Source organism: Typopeltis vanoorti, chromosome 5, assembly GCF_054136105.1.
Source record: "Typopeltis vanoorti isolate ZY-2024b chromosome 5, IOZ_Tvanoo_1.0, whole genome shotgun sequence".
Lineage (NCBI taxonomy): Eukaryota > Metazoa > Arthropoda > Arachnida > Uropygi > Thelyphonidae > Typopeltis > Typopeltis vanoorti.
The window spans coordinates 89,516,678-89,542,368 of NC_143553.1; the positions used below are offsets into that span (position 1 = coordinate 89,516,678).

Below are 25,691 nucleotides of genomic sequence, written 5' to 3' on the forward strand. Positions count from 1 at the left end.
GTTCCATGTAAAAATTTGTTAACGGGGGAGAGAGGGGGGAATCCATAGCAGTACCATTAATCTGTTTGTAGAATCCCCCCCCCATGTAAAGTAACCTGCATTCATAGTAAATTGAAATAATTCAAAAATATCTGGGGGAAATTTAGACTTGATTAAATCAAGAGTGTCTATAAGTGGTACACTGGTAAATAAGGAAGTGACATCGAAACTAACCATTATGTCTGAATCTTTTAGGATTAGATTTTTAACCAGTGTTTTGAAATGGATTGAATTTTTTACAAAAGTAGAGGAGTTGCCAGTAAGGGGGACAAGCGACTTGGCTAAATGCCGGGCCAGTTTATATGTGGGACTATCTATGCTATCGACTATGGGGCGTAGGGGAATATTAGTTTTGTGGATTTTTGGTAATCCATAAATACGGGGTGGATTAACATGAATTGGTTTTATTTTCCTGATGATTTCTTTGGGCCATGATGTCACTTTTTTCAGTAATTTTCGGACTTTTTTCTTTTTAGACATCGTAGGGTCTCGATGTATAATTTGATATGTGGAACCGTCACATATGAGATCTTGCATTTTTCTGTTATACTCTTCTTGATTCATGATAACTGTTGCATTTCCTTTATCAGCTTTTGTAATAATAATATTTTTATTATTATATAACTTTTTTAGGGCAGTTATTTGCTTACGTGACATATTGCTTTTTGGAGGCTTAGCCTTGTTTATAATACTTGCTATATCTAGTCGCACGTTATAATCTGTTAGATTGTAAACAGCCGGCTGATCAAAGAGGCGGCAATATACATTTTTTTTTAAATTTTTATTCGGTGTATCCGGCCTTATTTATTTTAATATTGATCATTCTAAGATTTTTTTGTTTTTATGATAAAAATTTTGTTTCTTAAAAATTAACTTATGAACCGTTCCCTGGTGGCGGCGCACCCATCGTAGCGGCACCCGCATGCTTGGCATGCCCGCTTCCGTCGGCCCTGCATATGGAATACAGGTAACCCTCGTATAACGCCGATGTTAGGTTCCACAAAAATGCCGCGTTATATAAATCACGTTATGCGAGTCTCAGATCACATAGAAAAAGTAGGGTCATGTTCCGAAATCGTTTTTTTTTTTAATTATATAAACAACAATGACATATCCAACAAAAACAATATTTTTATTTAATTCAAGTAATTCATGTAAGTTAAGAAAACAAATAAACTATGCAACAAATATAGTATAAAATTATAAAAATTGCAAAATGTACGTAAACTTCATTGCACATAATACATAAATGTTTTAGGCAAAACAAAATAAAGTGCATATTTTAATCATCATCACTCTCTTCAAAACTAACATTTCGTAGATGTTCTTTACTTACGAGTGGCCGGACGTCGTCATCACTTGAAATCTCTTGGACATCATTTGTATATCACAATCAGAATCTTCGGCAGAAATTTTCCCGCCATTTGGTTCGACGTCACCTTATTTAAATCTATTTCCCCATCAATTAATTCACTAATTTCGTTTTCAACCGTATCGCAAAAGCCCTCTAAGTGGCCATTACTATAAAAATAAACTTTTTACATAAAAAAGCATTACATATTGTATGTAACTCACCAGAAAATAAAGTGCTCAGCTTGAGATTAACACACTTTCTAGGGTAAACAGTTGACGTACATGCGTGCTAAATGGTGCCTTCCCCTAATATAAGTTCACTACTTAAAACTACATGCCCGTTACGAGCAGACGCAAATTTAACGAAGATAAAATTTGATTTTTAAGTCACGATGAAAAATATATGAGAAGATAAAGGATAACTATAATTTGTAGATTGTGTTATATCGAAATCGCGTTGAACGAGGGTTGCTACAATTTGCAAACCACGTTGTATAAGTACCGCGTCATACGAGGGTTACCTGCACTTAATTCCTTTATTATATAATTTGTTACATAAAAAAAAGGTAATTGTGTAAGAGGAACAATCGTAAACATTTCTATTTTTTAAATTTGAATTTTAATGGCATTTAACTTTTTTTAAAGAAATATTTCTGTCGCAATTAATCGCAGTTTAAGGAAGAATTCGACGAATACCCGTGATTCTTCGGATTCCGATATTTTAGAATCATAATATTCAAGGCATTGCTTCCCCCAAAACACAAACAAAAGCTGCAATAGACTACTAATGTTCCAACAAATTCCACTCTTCTGCACTGATTGTAGAGCGCCATCTGGTAGATATTATATTGGAAACTTTTTTTTACTATCAAATCCTGCATATCTGAATTAAAAATATGGTTACGGTTAAGGTTACGGCCAAAGTAGAGAATTAATTTGAACTTTTTTTATTATTATTATTCTAGTGCATCTACAACAATGACATTAACAATTAAATTTTTGGCAACAATTGAATCACAAACAAATGAATTTTTTTTTTGAAAAATATAATCATTCGTCAGCTATGAATTTTAGATACTTTTAATATTATGACGGCAGTCCTAATAAGTGTGTAGCCCAGCACTTGCTGTCAGAACTGCCACGGCATTGCATGAACTCTGTAAGCTCTTTACGATTCAAATGCAGAACTTCTCGATCCAGGTCGTAATATCAGAAATCTTTTATGGGACTCGAATCTGGTAATTATAACACCTGGAAGTCACGTTTTGGGCGAACCACTCTCGGACAATACCCGCAAGGTGGCATAGCAAATTATCCTGTTGAAACACCCCTGCGTCATCTGGAAAAACAATCAACATGAAGGGGGGGGGTATACATGATCCATTCTAATGGGCGGGTACTTTGTAGTATTCGTAGTATGGGCTGGTATTAGGGCTCCAAGACATTTCTAAAAATATTCTCACATGACATGATACTTCCGCCTCCTGTCTGATTCTACTGGACCGTAACATTGAGGTGAATCCTCTCTCTACAGTGGGCCAACGACGCAGATGTAAACTGCACAGTCGTAAATGATTAGGCTTAGGTATGGGAGCCTTGACCAGGCTTCCCACACAGAGGATGAGTATGTTAGATTATGGTCTGCTAGCAATATTCTTCCCCTGATTACATTTGATTTTTAGCCACTACCTTCACGAAGAGTATCGATGAGGCGTGGACGCCCACTATTGCCCCATCGAGTGCTATTCTGACCAGTCTTTGTCCACTCTTTGAACCACCTACAGCACTCCTTGAACAGCCAACAATGTTGGCGGTTTCCCTGTTACTGCTACCCTCCAACCAGTACTCTGCAATCATTCCATTTCGAAATCTATAAGATCGCATATGTTGCTCGTGTTGACCACCAACTGCGAATGCACGTACGTCATACATCTCCGGTATCGCGTATACCGGATTTCACAGTAACATGTGCCACCTGAGGGGGCTCAGAATGACCGATTGTGAAACAGCTCATGGACGATGTAATTCTATCAGTCAATGGGAATATCAAGCGCTGTTTTTTTTTTACAATTGTTGGAAGCAACAGTGAAGTCAGAAAGGAACAAATATATAACCCATTCTAAATTGCAATTGCTCAAAAATATACGACCACTTATTAGAATTCCTTGCTTCTATAAACTACAAAGAAATATTTATCTCTATACAGTAACAAGCAGAAGTCACAGACTAACTAGCTTCTTTTTCTCGTAACATTTATTACTCTTTTGCTTCGTTAAAAAACGGAGTATTCAATTTATGGCACAGTATTCATTACGTATTCATAGAACATCGTCCAAAGAGATTGGTACTTATCTTTATCCCATAAAGATCCTGGAGGGAAAGTCTTAAAAAACCAGTAATAGATGGTGAACACACCACCAGCATTTTAGAGGTTACTACGCTCCTGCTTGATGCGTTTAAAAATTTGTGGTTTCCAAGATATTAATGGAATCGAAGCCCATTATTACCAGTTTGACGAATAAGAATTATTTTACATTACTCTCTTAAACTCCTCGGGCAACCAATGGAATTTGTTTTATTGCAACTATTTTGCAATAATAAAAAATCAAGTATGAAAATGATCAACAGATTTCATTGTCCAATTATATCACGTTACCATAGTTTGGTGAACTCAGGAATAAAACTTATTTGAGATATTTGTTATCATTGTTAACAGATAAACGTAACAATAACTTCGGTAACGTGTTAGTAGAGTAGTGGTGCTATGGCAACCATAACAATTGCATCTAATGACGCTTTTATACATTGCATTAAAATTTTGTTCAAAATTAAATCATGACTGAAATGTATGTAAAATGAACGAACTTCAATATCAGATCGGACTAAAATTCTTCGTATGATTATAACAATAGAATCTAATATAGAATCGGATTTTCAATTGCTACAGCCGTTACGTTTGCTCACTCATTGTTGACGAAGTATTGTTGACTTTTCTATTAAAATAGAAATCGATCATTATTAAATTTTATTATTACATTATTATTACGTCGATTCCTTTTTCATATTCTTTGCAACACAAGTGAATGCATATTTGCATTGTCTGTCTTCCGTTTTTCCATTTTCAGTGTTCCAATTCTCCGCGTCATTTAGTTTGGTTAATCTCCAGTCTTTTCCTTTATGCGTTGTTGAGTATAGCATTTACAGGAGAATGATTAATTGATATAGCACCATCTAAATAACTTAACCAAAGTTTATACGAAAATAAAAGCCAATCCAAATCGACATTTATTATCAATGGGCAACAACGACTACGCAAAAAATCCAATCATTAAAGTAATTATGGGTGTAAAGTGGAAACTGTAAATTTAGGCTAATTAACGCGAAGCAAAACTGTGATTTTTTAATGATATAGTTTATCAGAAGCTTCTTTTTCTTTTTTTTTTTAAATTTTATCACACCTCGTAAGACTAATTGTTGCCAGTATCTCATTTAAAATACTGTACTGTAATGTAGATTTCATATTTGTATCATTTCCTAATTCTTTATTCCAAAGTCATTGTTGGATTGTTTATTTTATTGTTCGTGTAATCGTTATTCTTCCTACATTGTTATCCGTGATGTTTCTTCGTTTTTTTTTTGCGCAATTTGTTTGGATTGCGTGAATTTCTGTAGAACAAAAAGGTCGTTAGATGTTTCAAATTCCGAGCTCCAGTTTCGATGTCAAGTATCAATTTCCAATCGTGGCTTTACGCCAAAACTGTCCTTGAGTTCGTTACGAAATATGTTGACGACGATTTCCTACACGTACATCAGAAAACTCTTTTCTTAATTTTTCAACAATTCTTCTATCCGTATGTGTCTGTATCTTTTTAGCGTGTTTTTCTCAACATCCTATAATAATAATAATAAAAATATAATAATGATGTTTGTTAATGTAAAAAAAAAAACAACTCCTTCCAGAGCTGCTGAAGATACTTCTGGCGCGAATGATTTTATTATTTTATTTTTGTTATTATTAATTTATTTATTCTTCCTTTGTTGTCCTTATCCTTATAAGGACTGGCTTAAAGGGGCGAAGCAAGAATGCTTTTCATCTTCTTCGTTATCTGTAGAGGACAGTGTAGGGATAAGGTGTTATTGAGCTATTAAAACTCTGATCATGGCAGGAGGGTAACAGCAATAGCTGAGCCTCAGTTAGAACTTCATTATCTACAGCATTGCCATCCATTACCCTCCCTGGGTACCAAATTTTAGTCGCCTCGTACGACATGTATTAGCTACATTGGTGCTATTCTTATCCCGGCAACCACAAGGGTGTTTTGTTCATTTTATTAATACATTATTTATCCTTCTTCTTAATTGGTGTATTTACAAACTCTGGAAATATAACATAATTGTTAATACTTTCAATCTTTTTTTGAATAGTGTTTCATCTTTTAATAAAATGCAATGAATATCTATATAAATAACTAATTATTATTAATATTTGTTATTATTAATTATTATTAATAATTTATTGTAAACAGTTGCCTTTGCAAAGTTATTTATTTTCAATATGGTTTTGTTGTAGATGCTTATTAATTCATTCTAACCAGCTGGACATTTGTTAGAAGTGAACATCGGTGTTATTTTATTTAGAAATTGGTTTATTCTCATCTAAAAGGCACCCGTATTTTTCGTATGATCTTTTACATCTATGCTCAGAGAAATACTAAAAATGCAAGAATTATTGAATATTATTTTTTAATTAAATTCAGTGCACCAACATTCAATATTTGTGGCCACACTTCCTTTGCTTTTGTCTTAAAAAAATGTTTTAATTCTGTTTATGACGACGAAAAAACGAAAAAAATTCTTGCAATTTTCCCAGGAAGGCTAAGTTATCCAGTCTTAGCCAGTCTAAATGATGAATCTTATGTAGCGATGCTTTGTGAGCTTAGTAGCCTCTGAGGTAAATTCAAGCTTCTGCTATTAGATGAAGAGGTCGCGTATGAAGAAATCAAATTAACAGGAAAGACTCCCAAGCTTCAATGAAGATGGTAACCAGTAGGATCTCGTTATTTTAATGTTTAAAATATTAACTTATTTTTAGAGCTCTCGTGAGGCTTGATTCGTTCTTTGCAGTCTCAAGTTTATGTGACTAGCAAATATTTTAGAACCGTTACCTGCCTACACAAGTACTATTAAAATCTTCCAATTTTCTTGTGTGAGAGAAGACTCCAAGTCTTTATTTCCATAGGGCTAAGAGGCCTGCATTGATTCCATCGCTCTCCAAAATACAAGCTCAGACTTTAATATTCAATACATGGGAGGAAAAATGAAACGTGCCTCACAAAATGATTCATGTAAGTTTGTTTGTAGGTTGCTGCTTTCTTAAGTATGACCTCTTCCTTATTTTCTGCCTTCTACACGAACGAGAAACAGCAATGTCAAAAATGTCGTGTTTGTTCCAAAGCAATCTCGACTGGCGAATTGAAATGCCGAAAAGAAAATTGATATTTTGACATAAGTTATAAGTTTATAAATTGTTTCTGACGGACGGGAATGTCTTATAAAACATCACCCGTAACAACACTATACGTTAAAGCAGGGAAGGGGGGGGGTTAGTTCAAGGTCGTTAAAACTTGCTTAGTACGCATATCTGATAAAATAAACTAATGAAACAAGTGTGTGTGTGTGTGTGTGTGTGTGTGTGTGTGTGTGTGTGTGTGTGTGTACGTAAAGTTTTAATAAAATTCTGTAGATTCTTCAGCAAAAATGAATTAGCTGTGGAATACAATCTCTTCCTTCTTTTCTGAGACAATTGTTAGTTGTTTTTTTTTCGTTCATTGTTGTAGTTCATTATTGTTTTTCATGTATAATAAATACCATTGTTTCAATCTTCTGGTCAGAACCAATTTGGAATGTATGGAAAAACATGAGACTCTCATATGAACAAGCATTAAGCTAGAAGAACTTAAGTTTTTTTTTTTTTTTTTAATATATATACTCAATATTATTTGCAGCTTTATATTTTTTAATCACGGTTGGAGCTGCTAGCGTAAACACAACGTTGATTGCTACTCTGCTGATTGAATTTATCTTTTAGGGAATTTTTAGGGAGAGAGAGAGAGAAGATAAGTTATTTACTTGTTATGACAAGTTTTATTGTTATATGAAGGAAGAACCGACTAACTCAGATCTCATAGACTAACCCATTTTCAATGAGACTGATATATCTCATTGTGAAGTTAATAATAATAAATTCATATGTTTTGATCTTCTCTTTCTAAATATGACACGTTTAATTAATAATAATAATAATTGAAAATTTAAATCATTTAGGAAATTTATTAAATGTGCATTCGCCTTGATTTGTTTGTTTATTTATCTCAAAACAATACGTTGATTCTTCATATCGTATTATGGTCACCGCTCTCTCTTTTTCTCTCTCCCTCTCTGTGTTCTTCATTCAAATTTGGTTGCATTAAAAGCCCAACATTTTGGAAAGTGTGAATAGCTTCAATTATTCTTGACATTTCTCAAGATTAATTAAAATCCTAATTGTTTTTTTGCGAGTGGTTTTTCTCTTATCTTGTCATAATTCATAAAACTGTTATAGTTAAGCCTAAACCCAGTTGCCAATCACTGACACGACAATTATTAAAACGCGCCGCCTACTGTCACTCACACTTCTGTTACCACAGACACAAAGGCAGCATCCGTACTTATCGATCCTTGTGACTAGCACGCCATGACTTTAAGCTCCGGAGATTCCAACATCCCTTGGAGCCATCCGCATCTTCCACAACATCACCGTTCCTAATCAGAACCAGTTAGTGTAAAACTGGATTAAAATAAATCTAACGTTAATCAACTTACCTGTCGATGGCAACCTTAGGAATCCCACTGTACCAACACTACCGTTGAAATTTCACAAAATAAAAGCCTCGCAACTTTTTATTATCTCTTTTTGTTCATTTTAATTCCGACCTTCCGCTTTCAACGTCATGCTCGCGCCACCTACCGGTGGTTTTCGGAACTATTTCGTCTCTTTTCTTGACTATGGCAGTTCACCGAAGCGAATTTATTTATAGCCATCGACAGGGATAATGAAATGTGTTGGATAAGACGGGTGGGATGACGTTGTCATTAAGCGATGTGCACTCGAACAAATGAAGCTAAATTAAGTGAAGCTGTTGGACAGTATGACATGAACGCGATTAATTTTAAGTGTGAATATAAAGTGAACAAAGAACCACTCGAAATACAAATTGTTAGGATTTATGCGGCTATGCAATTATGCGATTATTATTAATAAAGAAAACTGATCAACCATTTATCTCTGAATAGAAAGAACCATTAAGTATCTTCAGTCAATTTAATTAAGGTACAGAATGCCATAAATAATTATTTTATTAAACCAAATAAAAATAAAGTGTTGTTCATTCTCTAAGATACAAACTTGGGAGCCGGCCTAAGGCACGGCAAACCAATGCACTTTTTTTTTTTTTTTCAAATGACACGAAATGAAATTGTTAGTTAAGCAGGTAAGGTTTAATTTTGTGACAATAGATCAGGGGTCCATCGTCACATCAATCACCCGGGCAGCTGCGAATCCTTAGTAGGAGTGTAAGTGAGATCCAAACCAACCAAACATTCCTAATATGTTAATCCCCATCTGTGGAGAAGCAATTTTATGAGTAAAATTAAGAACACCGTTTCTAAAATTATAAGAATATAGACTTTAAATATGTGGCGCCATCTATCGAAAATGATAGGAAATACGAAGTAATGAATATTTTTCTTTCTTTTTTTTTTTTCAAGTGTTTGTAGGAAAGCAGAAAAAAATACACTAAACATCCGCTCCTAAATATCCTCATGGGGGGGGAGGAACATTTATGAGGATACATTGGGGAAACTGGTTTGTAAAATTCTTTAAAAAAATCTGTTTGTTTTAAATACTTAATACGTAGTCAGAGAAGCTAGATTTGAAAGAAAAAAAAATCTTACAAAAGTTCCGCCTATTTTTTGTAGGGATTTGAATCAAGGCTCTTTTCAACCAAAGGTCACGTTGTTTTTATTCCGCTTGCTGCAGATGCAATAGCGAAAAAATGACCCAGAATACTTCTTTAAATACATTATTCTCTAAAATATATTATTTTTAGTTCAAAAGTGTAAATAATAACAAAAACCGTATTTATTTCATTTAATAATGTTTATTTAAAATAATATTCAAAAATGCATTAACGAACATTAATTAGTTTAGCGATAAAAAGTTTTACAATTATGCAGAAGTAATTATTAATTTTACAAAATGAATAGTTAAATTACAATTTCTTTAGTTGGTATTGGTAGCCGATGCACTTGGATTCGTAATCAGCTAATATCTTTCAAATTCAGTTAGTGGATGATACTAGCGCCCTCTCGTCTTGCGCTTTATATTTCGAAGAAAAGTCATCTACTAATTCTAAGCCTATTTCTTTTATTTTCATGGCTAAATGTACAGACAATTTGGAAGATGGATCTTGGTCAGTTTCAGACCTTGCCGATCTTTTGTAACGATTGTGATCAGAAATTTACAAGAAGAATAATAGAAATTAAGTTTAAAAAATGCTAATTTTTTATATATTATTATATAATTATCCATTTTAAAAATAACTCTAATAATGAACTTAAATAAAAGTAAATATAAATATAAATACATGTAATATACTTAAAACACCTAATAATTATTTTTATAAAAATTTTATTTTAGAAATAAAGTTGCAACAATGTATTTATTTATTTATTTATATATTTATATATATTTATTTAGCGTTAAAATGCGAATGCTTTTTAACATTGACAGTTTAATGTGGATGCAAATCTTCAATTTTTTTTCCTTAAGATTCTAATAGATCATCTGGTTTAATGGTATTGATTACCCTTTGAATTATGCATATCTTCAATTTATATAATTTTTTTGGACGGGATTCTTTGGTTTCTTCGCAACTGCATTGCTTGTGATAAAGTATTTCTAAGAGCAATATAAATATAGAAATAACACATCCCGTGAGCCAAATAACAAAAATTCCTTCAAAATTCGACAAGGACAACACCATAGTAACATCAGATCGTTGATCCAAACACTTGGATGAGTGAAACACACTGCGTTCAATGCTAGCACTGAGTAACGAACCCTCCACACTAGATAGTATTCTATAGAAAAGAAAGAAAGAAAATGAAGAAAAAAATAATTAATATAACGATAGTAAAAAATTATTTTTGTATTAATCTAACAGAATACACCATAATTTTTTTTTACATACCTTTGGTTGAAGTATTTGAGTATGCGCTTTGGTAAGCCTTTGCGGAGAATCATGACCAATATAAATCGAAAAAAAACATTCTCTGACAGGTGGAAAGCGCACTGTCCTCCATCAGCGTGCCATTTATCCAGCGCCCACATAAGGGATTGCTTGTCACAGATTAGAACGTGAGTTCCCCGCAAAACACGGTTAATCATGTCCATCGACAATAGCTTCTCTAGGTTTACTATTGATTCATTTTCCCTGATCTTCATCCTCCGATACAGCTCTTTGCCGATGTCCATTTTATCATTCTAGAAATGAAGCAGAGAGATAATATATAGATGAGCGATACTTTTCGTACTTCTACTTAATCATGTGCAGCAAGCGGGGTAATCTGTGGAAATGAAATTGGCAATACGGTGAACGGATCTTTAGATGTTGCTGAAAGTATGAGCGAGATCCTTGTGATGTACATTTAGTGCCGAACCCGCTGATCTAACACTCCCTAAGGTATTATTTCGAGTTCTTACGCCAATCTGTTACTCTATTTGTGTTTCTCAGTAAATCCATTTCTGGAATATATTGAAGGAATGGGAGAGTTCGGGGATGAACGTAAAGATAAATATAAGAACAAACGATCGGTAAGGTCGGCTATGACTCACATCTAAAGTGTGGCGAGGTCTTTAGTGTTATGAGAATTTCGACCTTATTTTGATAGGGAAAATGACAGTGTGTGTGTGTGTGTGTGTGTGTGTGGATTACACCTAGAGAAGTAATCAGATATCCTAAAATTATTTAGGAATTAAATAATAATATATAAACTTCCCCCACGTGCATGAGGGGTCGCTAAACCTATTACAAAGCTATACCCTGAATGTATTAAAGGTCCCCAGTAATCCCCAAGGGCTATGATACGCCAACAGTTAGATTAACTCTTCCCAACCAGAGATTTGACTGAGTGCACAAATGCGCCATCTAGCGTGCAAAAATTCTGCACTGATATTTAAATATATGAATGTCGTTCGTTGGTTTCCTGTATGTTTTCGATTACTATTGTAGTAGTAAGGGTTGAGTCCGTTATGGACAAGAGCCTGCCACCGTTCTCTGTCTAAAGCAGGCTCTTTCGTATGCCAACAGCGTTGAAAGTTTAATGCAGTTCAAAAGGTCTACGCCATGTTAATTTTGGTCTCCCACTCCCTCTAGGACTTGTACCCTCCATAACGGCCTCAAGTACCAGGCGAGGAAGGCTGTGCGGTTTCATTGGCACAATGTAGCCAAACAAACGCAGTTTGCAAACTTATTTGCAGAATTGAGCTGCTGGGCTATTTCCAATTGATACGAAATAAAGTGTGTTGGTTTTCGTTGAAGTGATGTGTCCTGCTGCATATTTACTGCAGCGAAAGCCATCGGTTGGGCATTTAGCTGAGGAGATAGATTAATCTCCATGTTAATCTATTCCCGTATTTAATCAGTCTGGGCAGACCGCGAGAATATTTACCGCTAATTTACTAGTAGGCTGTGAGATGGCTAACCCAGGAAACCTCTGTTGTAGTAGGTGATATATTTAACAATCACTCATTTCAACAATTGGTTAGTTGAATGACGCAACAATGATGAAAAGCAGGAATTTGTGTGTTTCGTGTCAGTATTCCAAAAGACGTTGTTCAGCAAGTTATATTGCATTGAACAAGATATCCTTACTCACGTAAATTAATAGTTAATTATTAGTTAAATTCATGAAGTCAATCCAGATTAAATTTTAAATTATTACGTTCTTGTATTTTTTTTTATTTCATTCTTTTTTCTTGAGCAGAGCTCAAGGTCACTGATCGTTTCATATTTCTGTAATTGGAATATTTCTGTGCTACGCTAAGAGTCCGCGAATACATTTCTCATAAGAATTTACGTAAAGAAGTAGAGGTGAACACTTGCTTAACAACGCGTACGATTAGAGGGAGATTTATAATTTTTATGATTAAGCTTTTAATTGGTTTACCAAACATTGAGAGAAAGAAAACCGTTGTATAACCGCTTTTGCCATTTTTTTAAAAATAGTCTTGCTATTTTAAATACTTTTTATTTTAAATACTTTTGATATAGATATGGAGAAATGTCACGTGAAATCCTATTTCTTATTGTAGGATTTTTTTAAATTTTTATTTTATTTTATTTTTATTTTGTTTTCCGCCTATTAAGTTAGCCAATCTCTGGCGCAGCTAAGTATGGCGTTTGCTTCAGGAATAAACACGAATCTTAAAGCTCACGAACTCGACTCGATTGTCGAACACATATGACTACATACAAATAAGTACTGGTTAGAATTGAAAACCCGGATGGCGGAAATTTTTCTGTCTTATTTTTACGTGTTTACCTAGCAAGTTGCATAAAAATGTGTTCAGAATATGACTGTGAAACGTACGGATTTCAAAAATAAATAAAACTTCTAAAAGAGTGCCACACTTTCCATTTTGAAAGAACTAAAAAGACATTGAAGGATTTATTATATAAGTAAAATGACTTCTCTATCTATCTGTTCAGATTTCATGTAGAATACGTGATACATAGCAAAAAAAAAAAAAAAAAACTTGCTCACGTTTATATTTCCAAAGGAATAGGAAGCACTCTCTCTTGTCCTATTTATTATTATTATTATTATATTTTTATTTATTATTTATTTTTTAAAATCTGTAATCTGTCTCTGTGTTCGTGATTGCAAAGATAAGTGTGATTCTAAGCTAGCGAAAACGACCAAAGAAGATGGCAAACAACTACCGCCATCTCGTGTTCTTAAACCTAATTAGTGTTACTGTGTGATATCGATGCATTCCACAGTCCCTTTTTCTGAATGGTTTAATAACTAGCTTTTCTCCGAAGAAAACCGTACTTAACTAACCCAAAGGTCGACCAAGTAGGAAATAGGCAAGAAAAAAAAAAAAAAAGAATCCAAGAGGAAATTAAATTTCCATGAGAGATGACAACAGTAAATTTCTTTATCAGTGACAAAATTTCTTTGTCAGTGACTTTAGTTCAGACTTCAGTAAGTGTGTAACTACTGCCATCTAGTGTTGGTTTTAGTTACTAATAATCATAATATTTTAAGTGGTCAATATAACATTGATGATTCAGAGTATAGGAATACTTTCTCTTATTAGAACATTATTTAGAAAATACACACCATAAAGTACGAATGTAAAGACGACCCTTTCTCTATTACTGGCTGTACGTTAGACGACATTACTAGATCCTCAAAGCTATCCAGGTGTTGACGGTTTTGGCCCATTACAGTCGCTGTGAAATAACTTCCGAACATGGATAGAAAGAAGAATGTACTCATATACCAAACGGGTAGTAACAGACCCTCCACTAAGGTGCGTGGAGAGTTGCGACCTCCTGCATAACGAAGAGAAGAAAAAAAAAAAAAAAGCATTTATGTTGCGCATTGCAAATACTTTAAGGTTAAAGCTGTTTATGGATTGAACTTCGTGCGCATGCGTGTATATAATAATTACCTTGACGCATGATTGCTTTCCACAAACACCAGGTTGTTCGCAAGTACTTGGTCGTAGAAAATTGAAGTGTTCCATTTGTTACCGTTGTTGACTGGATAGCTGGAGGCAGGAGAATCATTAAAATGATGAATAAGATCCACACCTGTCAACGATAAACAAATGGCGATGAGATCGATAGCAATTAATTTCAACTATGCGTGAACGCTTTCATTACAAAAGAGAGACAAAAGTCACAACTGTATATAGTTGCTACAGTACATTTGCTATTCTTAAAACTATGTTAGACATATATACAAAAAGAAAAATGGTGTATTACTATATTTTAATTATTCAAGAATAATATTAGTAGCAAAAAATTTTATCATTAAAATAATTTTATCATTAAAATATCATTAAAAAATTTTATCATTAAAATAAAAAAAAAATTAAATAAAAAAATTAAAATAATAAAGAAAATTATAAATAACAAGATTTTATATTCTACCTTAATTCTTTTCTTGAGAATATGCAAACCAAATTTAGCGCGTGCGTATGTGAGTCTGTGGGATTAGAGTTATTGGGAAATTTTTGTTCTTAAAAAAAAAAAAAAAAAAAAAAAAAAAACGACGTGGTTTTCTGCCTTTGAGCATGCGCAGATCTTCGTTAATGAAAAGATAGATTAGTGTCTATTTTTTTTCATCGTTCCCGCAAATATAAATAGCTACTAATTTCATCAATGAAAGCATATTTATTGATTAATTTCATCAATAAAAGCATATTTATCGAGAGGTGAATGTCGACCAAAAGCTTCACTGGGAACTGAAAAATCTAGCGCATTATTTTCATAAAGTTTAACACCGGGAAAAATCTGCAAAATCATCCTTCATATTAATTATAAATGTTTAAATGAGGACATAAATTGCAAGTTCTAGATATTTCCTCGGATAACCTTTTACATTAAAACTGTTATTTATTATAATGCAGTATATTACTATACTGTATTATTATATACTTATTATTACGTATTATTATTATATTATATACTATACTGTAATACAGTATAATAATATACTGTATTATAGAAATACATGACATATTAATTTCATTGTTTTGTCTTTGTATAATACTTATATCTTAATATTTAAAGTGTTAAATGTATTAATTTACTGATTACTTTATATAAATAAAGTATTTATATAAAGATTGTTAAATGAAAAGGGGAGCGGTGGATATACACCTAAGATTTTAGGATTAAAATTAAGATTTAGGATTTGCTTTTCAGGATTATGATTGAATTTTCGGGATTAGATTTCTTTAGGATCAGAATTAGAATTTTAAGATTAGGATTCGATTTTAGGATTAAGATTAGGATTAGAATTTTAAGGTTAAGATTAGGATCAGAATTAGAATTGATTAGGATTCGGTTTTAGGATTAAGATTGGGATTAGGTATTTGGATTAGGATACTTCTAAATTTTGGGAATAGGTTTCGATTTTACGATTTGTCCACTTCTAATCCTATTTTATGATTGGGATTAAAATTCTTCAGGGTTAGGATACATCTACACTTTAGGAAACATAGAACTTGATATTCGAAATACTACTATGAGAGATGGAATCGGTTATAAACGAGGAGTTATTGCAACTAAGACAGGTGTAATCAAGGTATATAGAATGCAATAAATATAGGAAAACGTTCGAGGGAAATAAAAGCGATCAGTTTATTCAATTGGTTGACTGCAGTACATGGAAAATGCGGCCGATGAAATGACTCACCTCCATGGTGAATGTCGACCAAAAGCTGAAAAGCGACAGTTCCCACTTCGAAGACGGAGCCAGAATCCCCGTAGTGTCGATGTATATGGGTCTTGTGGTGTCCACTACTTTTTGTCTGTCCGGATTCAACGAGAAAGGTCCCAGACCGAAATCGGATTCCTGTTAAAGGGATGTTTAGAAATCATATTGATTAGTGAAAAGCAATAATCTTTTTTTTTTAATTTCTTTCTTTATTTATTTTTAAGGAGCATCCCACCAATCGAGAGTTGAATTCGAATCGTAGGTGAACTAAGATCAGATAATTTAGAACTCTTGCTCTAGAGACCAAACCTGAGACTTTATGAAAGTAATGTTTCCAGTAAGACGAAAAGGCCTAGGTTCGAATCTCGTCTAGAACTCGAAGAGCTTTATAAAAGGACTTTTCAACTGAAAGTGATAATTAAAGGTTACACAATGTTTTCCTTTCTGGAATTTTTGTTTTACTATAATTCCTCAGAGCAAGCAAACCTAACCCGCTAGAGTACAAGCACAATTTAACGGATTAGGCCTTAAGGATTAGTCATCTCATGTTTCGAATAAGCCTATATCTCATACAGGTTAACCAAGCTTCTTTGAATTTGTAGAAATTTGTTGAACACTGTCTAGATGTCCGTTGAACCATTCAGACAATTTCTGGCATTAACGGGATTTTAACCCATATCTTGTCAGGTAAGAAATGAATGGCTTGAGACGTTTAGGCTGCCTTATTAAGGCGAGTGAATAAAAAGAGAATTAGTGATGAGAAAGGTCGTCAAGAAATGAACGAAGCACCAATATGAAAAAGAAAATCCTGAAGAGGAAGTTCAAACAATAACTCTTTCAGTGTCTGACAAAAATGGGATTGTAAGAATGAAACAATCTAAACAATCTAAAATTCAACAATATAAAGATAAACAATGTGTAGTAATAACATAGTGTGCATTATTATCAACAATGCCAACCACCGATCACGTTTCATAAATGAACGAAAGAAAGGGCGTAAGCTATACAAATATTGATATTTACTAATTGTCTGATCACTTAACACAACCATACTTGAGGTATGTAACACCTGTAGTGGCATTGCTAGAACTTTTGCTGCCCGGGGCGATCCTTGAGTTTGCCGCCCCTCTCAATACATACTCAAAATACTACAAAAAGTCAAAACGACGTATACGGTAAGGTTCAAAGTGCCGCCCAGGGCGGCCCCCCCCGCCCTAGCTACGCCACTGAACACCTGGATGATATTACCCACACACACACACACACACACACACACACACACACACACACACACACACACACACACACACACACACACACACACACACACACACGCACTGGTCTGATGAATTCACGTACCGACAATGAAAATAAGTTCTGTAATGCCCAGAACTGATCTTTTATCAGCCACAGATACTTAGAATTGATCATTAGTTGTTTATTATAAACGAAAACTCATCTCAGCAAAATCCTGATCAATTAAATCAACACATACTTGTATCCTCAAGTTACCTCTTGTTTTCTATGCTCAAAACGTATTTCCTTCCCCATTTTAAGGGTGCAAATAACCAAATATGAGTGTCAATGTACTCATGTCCTAAAAAGTATGTTGCGTGCCAAGATTGCTAGCGGGAATAATATTTGATATTGTTGATTTTCCTTCGACTCAGCTAGGCTAAGTAAACTTTGGCCCACCAATGCAAGCGCATTAGCGTAAATTCCATGGTGGTTCGCCTTTCTGAACCACAGCGGAATATCCATCCATTTCTCTTTGTATATATAAGCTACCATAGCACCACCGTTTATCAGCTAGATAGAATAATCCATAATGAAATATGACTCTTAGACGGTTTGGCATTGGAAGTGGAGAATTATTTGAAAAGGTACTAAAAAAATAAATAAACAATGGTGAAATAAAATAAAATTTCGATAAAAAAAAAAACCAAGCGCAATCTACCGTAAGAACTTAAGCAATTCTATTAAATTTTTTTAAAAAAAAAATCATTAAAAGCCTATCGCGTGATGTAATGCAGTATTGTATGCTACGAGGAAAGTGTTTACTATGTGCAAACACCAACGAAACATTATTATAAAAGTGATGGGTCGAACAGAATTATATTTTATATTTTTTCCCGTAACCTGGCAACATGATATAACATGAACCAAGCAAAAAACAATAGTAATAATCATGCATGTACTATCTTGGTGCGAAAACAAAATGTTACATATTTTGTGCAATAATTGTCCTGCTATTCAATTATTTCAGTTTTTTACTGTATACCACATGTAAAAAGACTTCTACATGAATTTCATGTGATTATTACGTAGTCTAGTTTTACTGGATTGCTAGCAGAAGACTGAAATCAAAGTCAGTTTGTGCTATTCAGCTTTTGTTTTGAGCATTGTTGACTACGGATTACGTAGTTAACTTCAAACCATTGTTGTAAATCTCCGCTTTGGGAACGAGAGTGTTGCTGAAATGAACATTCAGGGTTAGATCACGTGGTTTATGAGAAGAATAATCAAAACTTGCTGAAAAGCATACTGAATCCAAATTCTGATTTATCTTATGGCTTTAAAGTATCGCAGTGTGGGCATTATTATATCTAAAAATTCAAACCAAATTCAGTTAAGAATATGTTAAAAAAATAATCGTAGGAAATCAAATAAAAAATATTGGATTATGTAAAATACTTACAAACACAGCAATAAACTTAAATAAAAATCCATAGCGCATGAACAATAAAAAATAAATCAGTCAAAAAATATGCATCTAAATTCATATAAATAAGTTCTACAATGAACACTTCCCATTTGTTACTAGAAGTGAATCGTAGTCACATCTGCATTTGTAATCTAATCAGAAATCGTCCTAACAGGTAAAAGGTACTGAAATTAATGCTTACATTTCTCAGAATCATTCCTATCATTCCAGTCCACGATCCATTTGGCAGTTTCATTCCCCACTGATGATCAGGAGGCATCTGGAGAGTGTAGCTACGCAACAGGAGAAATTATGCGATTAGATACTTGAAATATTTCCATAGCAATATTTCAACAGCTACAGACAATATTTCATTACTTAGTCGTAAACCTAGCTAAGATATTCATCAGAGAATCTGCGATAAAGCATTCTTGACAAACAGCTAAAAATGAAACGACCTGGAAAATATTATGTAGCCTCATGTTAAAAAACGTTTAATTTTCTTGACCAAAAAGCTCGGGAAAAACTTTTAATGGGATTATATTGATCAAGTGCATATCACAACAACTAAGTTATACCAACGAGTTTCACCAACTAAGGCTGTTGGCATCTTCAGGGTACATAACTGATGTAAGGCACTAAAAAGTAAAAAACTGTTACAAACTATAATCAACCGATTCCAATTATATTAAACAAAGAACAGAGCGCGTACAATACATGCACAGAGCGTGCATGATATCACTTGTTGTTATTTAGGAACGTTCTATAGTTGGCACTATAATTCAGTTCTTTCGAGTTGAAGGACAGATCACGGGCAAGATTAGTCCTTGGTTCCTGTTAAGGTTTTATGTATGCAGCGGGCAACTGTTGTGGCCTCCTTAAAAATTCGGGAGCGGAAGTCCTCCTCCATGTGAGGAATTGTGCTTCTATCCCACTCTATGGTATGGTTCGTTCTTGAGAAATGAAACGCTAACCCCGATTTTTCTTCTCTGTTATTATTGACGTCACCTATGTGTTCTTTTTGCCTAATTTCAAAGCTCCTTGAAGTTTGGCCGATGTAATTCAAGCCGCACGAGCAGAGTATGTTATAAATTCCAGCATATTTGGAGAAAGGATGGCTATCTTTTGGAGATCTTAACAATTGTGTAATCGTCTCTGTAAGTTTAAAGGCCATTCTTATTTTATGTGGTCTAAGGAGTCTTGCAATCTTAATGGAACTGTCCCTAAGTATGGAATGACGATGGTAGAAATATAACGTATATCATCTCGTTGTCTTTATCGAGGTTCAGAGAAAAGTATCTTGTGGACGAGTCTTCGAGGAAATCCATTCATGGTAAGGTTGGTAGATATCAGGGATAGTTCTTCCTGGAGGTCTTGTTGATCTGTTGTAACGAGAGAGGCACGGTTCTTCAGCATGTGTACAATACTAAGTTTCAGAGAAATGTGGTGTGAGGAAGTGAAATGTAAATAACGTCCTGTATTGGTAGGTTTGCAGTAAATTGAGAGGTTGATACCACCATTTGGAAGCTTCTTAATTAAAGTGTCCAGAAATGATAATCGGTTATCTTTTTCAAGTTCTAGAGTGAATTCGATTGTGTGGTGTAGAGAGTTGATTTTCTTAAGAAAGTCGAACAGGTCCTTTTTTGTGTGGTTCCAAACGATAAAGATATCGTCCACGTATCTCCACCATACTGTGGGTTTAGGGTCTGTTTGAGTTAAGATTTTACTTTCAAAATTCTCCATAAAGAGATCAGCACAAGATGGAGAGGGGGGGGGGGCTACCCATTGCAAGGCCAGTTAATTGCTGATATATGGTTTTATTCCATAAGAAAAAGTTTGATGTTAAACAATGACGGAACAGAGAAGTAATGTCTTGTGGGAGCAAACTTCCTAAAATGTTGATGGATTTTTAAGGAGGCCACAACAGTTTCCCGCTGCATACAAAACCTTAACAGGAACCAAGGACTAATCTTGCCAGTGATCTGGAAGACCCTTATCAGATCCTTCAACTCGCCAGAACTGAATTATAGTGCCAACTATAGAACGTTCCTAAATAACAACAAGTGATATCATGCACGCTTTATGCATGTATTGTACGCGCTCTGTTCTTTGTTGAATATAATTGGAATCGGTTGATTATAGTTTGTAACAGTTTTTTACTTTTTAGTGTCTTACATCAGTTATGCACCCTGAAGATGCCAACAGACTTAGTTGGTGAACCTAGTTGGTATAACTTAGTTGTTTATTATATGCACTTGATCAATATAATCCCATTAAAAGTCTTTCCACATTATGTAGCCTCTTTCGACTGTCGTCTACTTTTGCTGAAAGGGAAATCTTTATATGCGAATATAATGTTCGCTAAAAGTTAGGAAGTGCCGTCCAGGTAAATGCAACTAGAAGTTTAGGGTTAGCAATAACATTTTCTTGTTAAGCCTAAATTTCGTGTTTTATTTATGAAGCAGTTTTAAATCACTCTGTAATGCTTGTAAAAGACTACGTAAGAATGCTATAAATCATTCTCTTATCATATTAACTAAATATTTCTTTTATACCATTGTCGTATAAACCATTATTGGATGAAAAAAGAAAAAAAAAAATGAAAAACATCTACCTGAAGTTCAGCGAAGAGGATAACCAATCCAGAAGATCAGCCATTGGTCCAGAAATCTTTATTGCGTTTCTTGTCTGTTTCACAAGTACCCAAGGAGGCCACTAAAAAAGTATATTTTCATTTAGTTTTTAAATATAGCCAAGTAATCAGCGCCATATGCAGATGTAGAACTGTCTTCGCAAGATTGAGTTTTTATTCTTCAAAAACAGACAAACCAACCGTGGCACAATATTTCATTTTTAAATAAAATGAGAATATTATTTACAAAAATCTACAAAATAAGATTATTTAACGCCTTTAACTTGTTTTATCATAACTAAATACCGCTCGTTGGGGGAATTACATAATGTATGGAGGAAATTAACCTAAATATTAAAAGAAAGAATAATAAATACATACTGATTTTTTTTAGAAAATAGTAGAACAATGCTTACTTCCAAAATTTTAAGTTAGAAAATGACCAAGAGTTCCAAAAATACGATAATCGACATACGTGCGAGTTGCCTTGGTATTGCAATGTATAAAATGCCACAAACTTTACCACCAGTATTTTCTGATTTTCTTAGTGCTTTTAATGTAATTCCACTAATCTGATAGCTATTTTGTATTGCTGGCTCTCGGTAGAAATAAATAAAAATAAATAAATAATAAACAAAATAAATAAATAAATAAAAAATAGTCTTCAAAAATTTTATTTGACTAACAAATATTGAAATGTTTTAATTCTCTTTATTATTATCTTTTCTTTTAATCCCAATGTTGCTATATACGAGAATTAGAATATTATTTGTGAAATATGTACGATCGTATAATTCTTACACGTAAAGGAGTTGGGATGAATGCTAAGAGATTCTTTTATACTCTGTCTCAATCCTTATCAAATAGTGAAGGGTGACATTTTGTTTATGATATATTCCAGCGGAAAGCGTAGTCACGTTTTAGTTATAATCTTTTACGATCCAGCAACCATCACTTCGCGTGGTGCTTTTGTGAAAGCCATTGATAACAGAATATGAATTAGAAGGCCACGTGTAGCTACAGATGAATGATTTATTCACTAGTAGCTGATAAACGGTGTGATACACAAACTAAGACATGATTCGCACTACAAAAATTGTATGCGTTAATAATAAAACTCCAGAAGCATCCCTCGATTTTTTTACAAATTATTATTAATGTCCTACTTTACCAACATAAACAAATCAATGACGCTGTAAATACTTCTAGCAACGAAACACAACATGAATACAAAACAATCGAACGAAAAGGTAATTAGATTTGGTATTGATTGTTCAATAACCTTTCTGAGACATTGCCATTCATAAAAGTGAATAACTTCACTATAATTAGGGCATGAACAAGAAGGGCCAGCGTACGTCTTTCAAATCAATATAAAAATTACCCTTCAAAGAAAATCGGTTTTTATTCTATAGATAAATAATAGCGTATATCTACAGAGAATCTATACATAAGACTCTTCTCACATACACTTATGTGTTCAGAGAGAGAGAAGAATTTATAAAACACTTAGCAATAGCAACTTTGTGCTTGTGTGCATTTAACGCAAGGTATGTCTACGTGATTTCGATCGATGACTTATTATAAGTTAACCAGTCTCGTAAGGAGGTGGCAGGATTTTTTTTTTTTTTCTCAGATAAGCACACGCAATATTCAGACATGGAGACTACGGGAAAATGGATGAATAACCCTATTCAGTTGGATCTGGCTTCGAAAGCCTGCATGGTACGGTGTGGGTTTACGCATAATCGTAAAGCAAGAAGGAACATGAGTTGTCAGCATCCTTTTCATCATTTGAACAATCATGGGAGGCGTTCACAAATCTCTCACTAGATAATCCTGCATGGATATTGCTGAAAAAGATGATCTCAAGGCGTTGAAATTCTATTATCAATCCTTGGTGATTTTATTCCATCCATTCTTTACACTCAAGAGACTAGCAGTCTTCAACACTGGATTAAAGACCACTAATCTCTTCAGATCATCTTGTAGAGTCCACATTAATGATCATCCCATTTTCTCTCAACTTTGCATAGTTTGCGTATAACTGAATGTTCGCTAATACTGCTAATTGTTTTAGTTTTCTTAACCAGTTCCGAGAAATATTTTGGATTTGCAATTTGGGAAGGATGCAGGTCATCCAATACCATTCTGCGTTTGTAGTTAGAATTATGTGCTTCCTGCGGTAATAAATAATATCTGTTTTATTAAAAGATCTAGTTAGCATTTGAAAACCACAAGTCGAGTATCTGCTATTCTGGAGCAAATAATTATTTTTCTTGTAATAAATGCATAACTAAAATTAATAACAATTAGAGATCCGCCAAATATTCGATTTTGCTTCGGCATTCTGCCCATTCGGTGTTGTTCAGATATTCGGCCGAACCGAAGTAGAAATTTCTGTTACATTCCTCATAACAAACACAACAAATTGGGAAAAGCCTCCGCCTTATCTTGAGCCACTTCCTACAAAGGCTTCTTGAGTTTGCTAAAGGCACTTTCTTGCGTTTTTATTTTACTTTATATATGTAGACTCAAAGTTGTTTATATTATAAAGTATTTTAAAACAAAATATTTATGAAGAAACCAGATGCTGGCTTCTCCCCAAAACGCAGAAAAATATCTTTTCCTACATCATAATTTATTGCGAATTCACTTTGATTCATAAATTCATAATTATTCTCTATATTTCACAATTTTAAATAAAAGTTCCGTTATTTGAGGAAATAAGGGCAATATTTGTTTTATTTTTATACTGTATAGTTTCTTTAATTAAATGTTCCCTATAAAATTTAATAACAATTTTACTATATTGAGATAGAGAATGTTATGAATTCGACCATTTTATTATAGAAAAACCACAAAACAACAGTAACAACCGCAATATACTAGTCCTTATAACGACTGGCTTAAAGGGGCTATTAAAGCTCTGATCATGGCAAGAGGGTAACAGCAATAGCCGAACCTCAGTTAGAACTTCATTGGCTACAGCATTGCCATCCGTTACCCTCCATGGGTGTTAATCACCAATGTTTAAGTGAAGGTGAACTCTAAAAATTCGGACGCTCCCTAGACCACTCCATAGTAGCCGAAAGATCGTCCAACTCAGCGTTGGTTCCACTCAGTGACGGGCTGCCCCACCACCGAGCATAACCGCTCATATTCCGAAAAAAAAGCATTCACCAAAAGCCCCTCATCGGAAAACACTTTCCCCGGAGACTCAAATTGCTCCCTTAAGGCAAAAACCTGAAGAGAGCGAACTCAAACTCTCGAATCTCTGAGCCCCAGGGGGTAACAGCAACAACCGAGCCTCAGTTAGAACTTCATTGGCTACAGCATTGCCATCCATTACCCTCCAAGAGTATTAATACCGCATCTCACGGTCGAATAACTCGTCTGAAATCCCACCTCACCGCATCTGACGGTAGATTTATTCAAATTCCAATTGCGTACACTACAGTTCTTAAAAGAACTGGGCGATGGACTGAGTCCTTGACTCTTTATCCCGTCATCTGAATGAAGATAATCTGTGTGGATGGGGTGTTATTGAGATGAAAAGCTCTAGTCATGGCTGGGTAACAGCAATAGCCGAGCCTCAGTTAAAACTTCATTGCTACAGCATTGCCATTTGTTATGTTACCCTGGAAGTCCTAAAAAGGACTGTAGGTTGTGAAGAGTCCACCTCCAAACAACCGGAAACCTCCCCGAGTATACTACAGTCCTTATAAGGACTGGTTTAAAGGGGCGAAGCAAGAATGCTTTTCATCTTCCCCGTTATCTGTAGAGGACGGTGTAGGGATAAGGTGTTATTGAGCTATTAAAGCTCTGGTCATGGCAGGAGGGTAACAGCAATAGTCGAACCTTAGTTAGAACTTCATTGGCTACAGCATTGCCATCCATTTCCCCTCCAAGGGTATTTTGGATTTTGAATCCGAGCATACTACAGTCCTTATAAGGACTGGCTTAAAGGGGCGAAGCAAGAATGCTTTTCATCTTCCCCGTTATCTGTAGAGGACAGTGTAGGGATAAGGTATTATGGTGCAATTAAAGCTCTTATCATGGCAGGAAAGTAACAGCAATAGCGGAGCCTCAGTTAGAACTTCATTAGCTACAGCATTGCCATCCATTACCCTCCAAGGGTATTGGATTCGTTGCTCACCTCACCAATAATCCATCAATGCCTCCTAGCATACTACAGCAATCCATATGAAATAGTTAAATTAATCTTAAATTAACTTCTAGTGGGTGCATATTAAAACACTAAAATAAACAGTTAAAATAACTGATTTTGAAATAATTAGAAATAATTAAGAGAAAATATTATAGACACATGCTTATTTTATAATTAAATATATATATATATATATATATATAAAACCAAGTTTATAAAATAACTTGGTTATCCTA

General features: G+C 34.2%; 3 protein-coding genes across 3 annotated transcripts in view; 1 reads left to right on the plus strand and 2 right to left on the minus strand.

Annotated features, from left to right (window-relative positions):
* LOC150106636 (uncharacterized) overlaps positions 1-8,284 on the minus strand; it is a 54,391-nt gene extending 46,107 nt beyond the window's left edge. The window contains exon 1 of the mRNA XM_090393232.1: positions 8,254-8,284. The gene's annotated coding sequence lies outside the window, so the exon portion shown is untranslated. The remainder of the gene's footprint in view (positions 1-8,253) is intronic.
* Positions 1-25,691, plus strand: part of LOC150106637 (microtubule-associated protein Jupiter-like) — a 97,366-nt gene that overhangs the window by 4,390 nt on the left and 67,285 nt on the right. The window lies entirely within an intron of this gene.
* Positions 5,732-21,328, minus strand: LOC150106638 (putative glutamate receptor). Its single transcript, XM_090392944.1, has 5 exons — positions 21,267-21,328; positions 18,855-18,945; positions 15,928-16,086; positions 14,174-14,315; positions 5,732-5,769 (listed from the first exon to the last, which is right to left on the minus strand). The coding sequence occupies exons 1-5, from the start codon at positions 21,308-21,310 to the stop codon at positions 5,732-5,734; spliced, it is 474 nt and encodes a 157-aa protein (XP_090249070.1). The 5' UTR covers positions 21,311-21,328.

Bases quoted from the DNA above. Each gene is read 5' to 3' on its own strand.
- LOC150106638 (XM_090392944.1), bottom strand. From the start codon at position 21,310: ATGGCTGATCTTCTGGATTGGTTATCCTCTTCGCTGAACTTCAG. The intron at 18,946-21,266 runs GTAGATGTTTTT...CCTGTTGCGTAG, and splicing joins TCCTCTTCGCTGAACTTCAG to CTACACTCTCCAGATGCCTC. The intron at 14,316-15,927 runs GTGAGTCATTTC...TATCGTTGACAG, and splicing joins GGTCGACATTCACCATGGAG to GTGTGGATCTTATTCATCAT.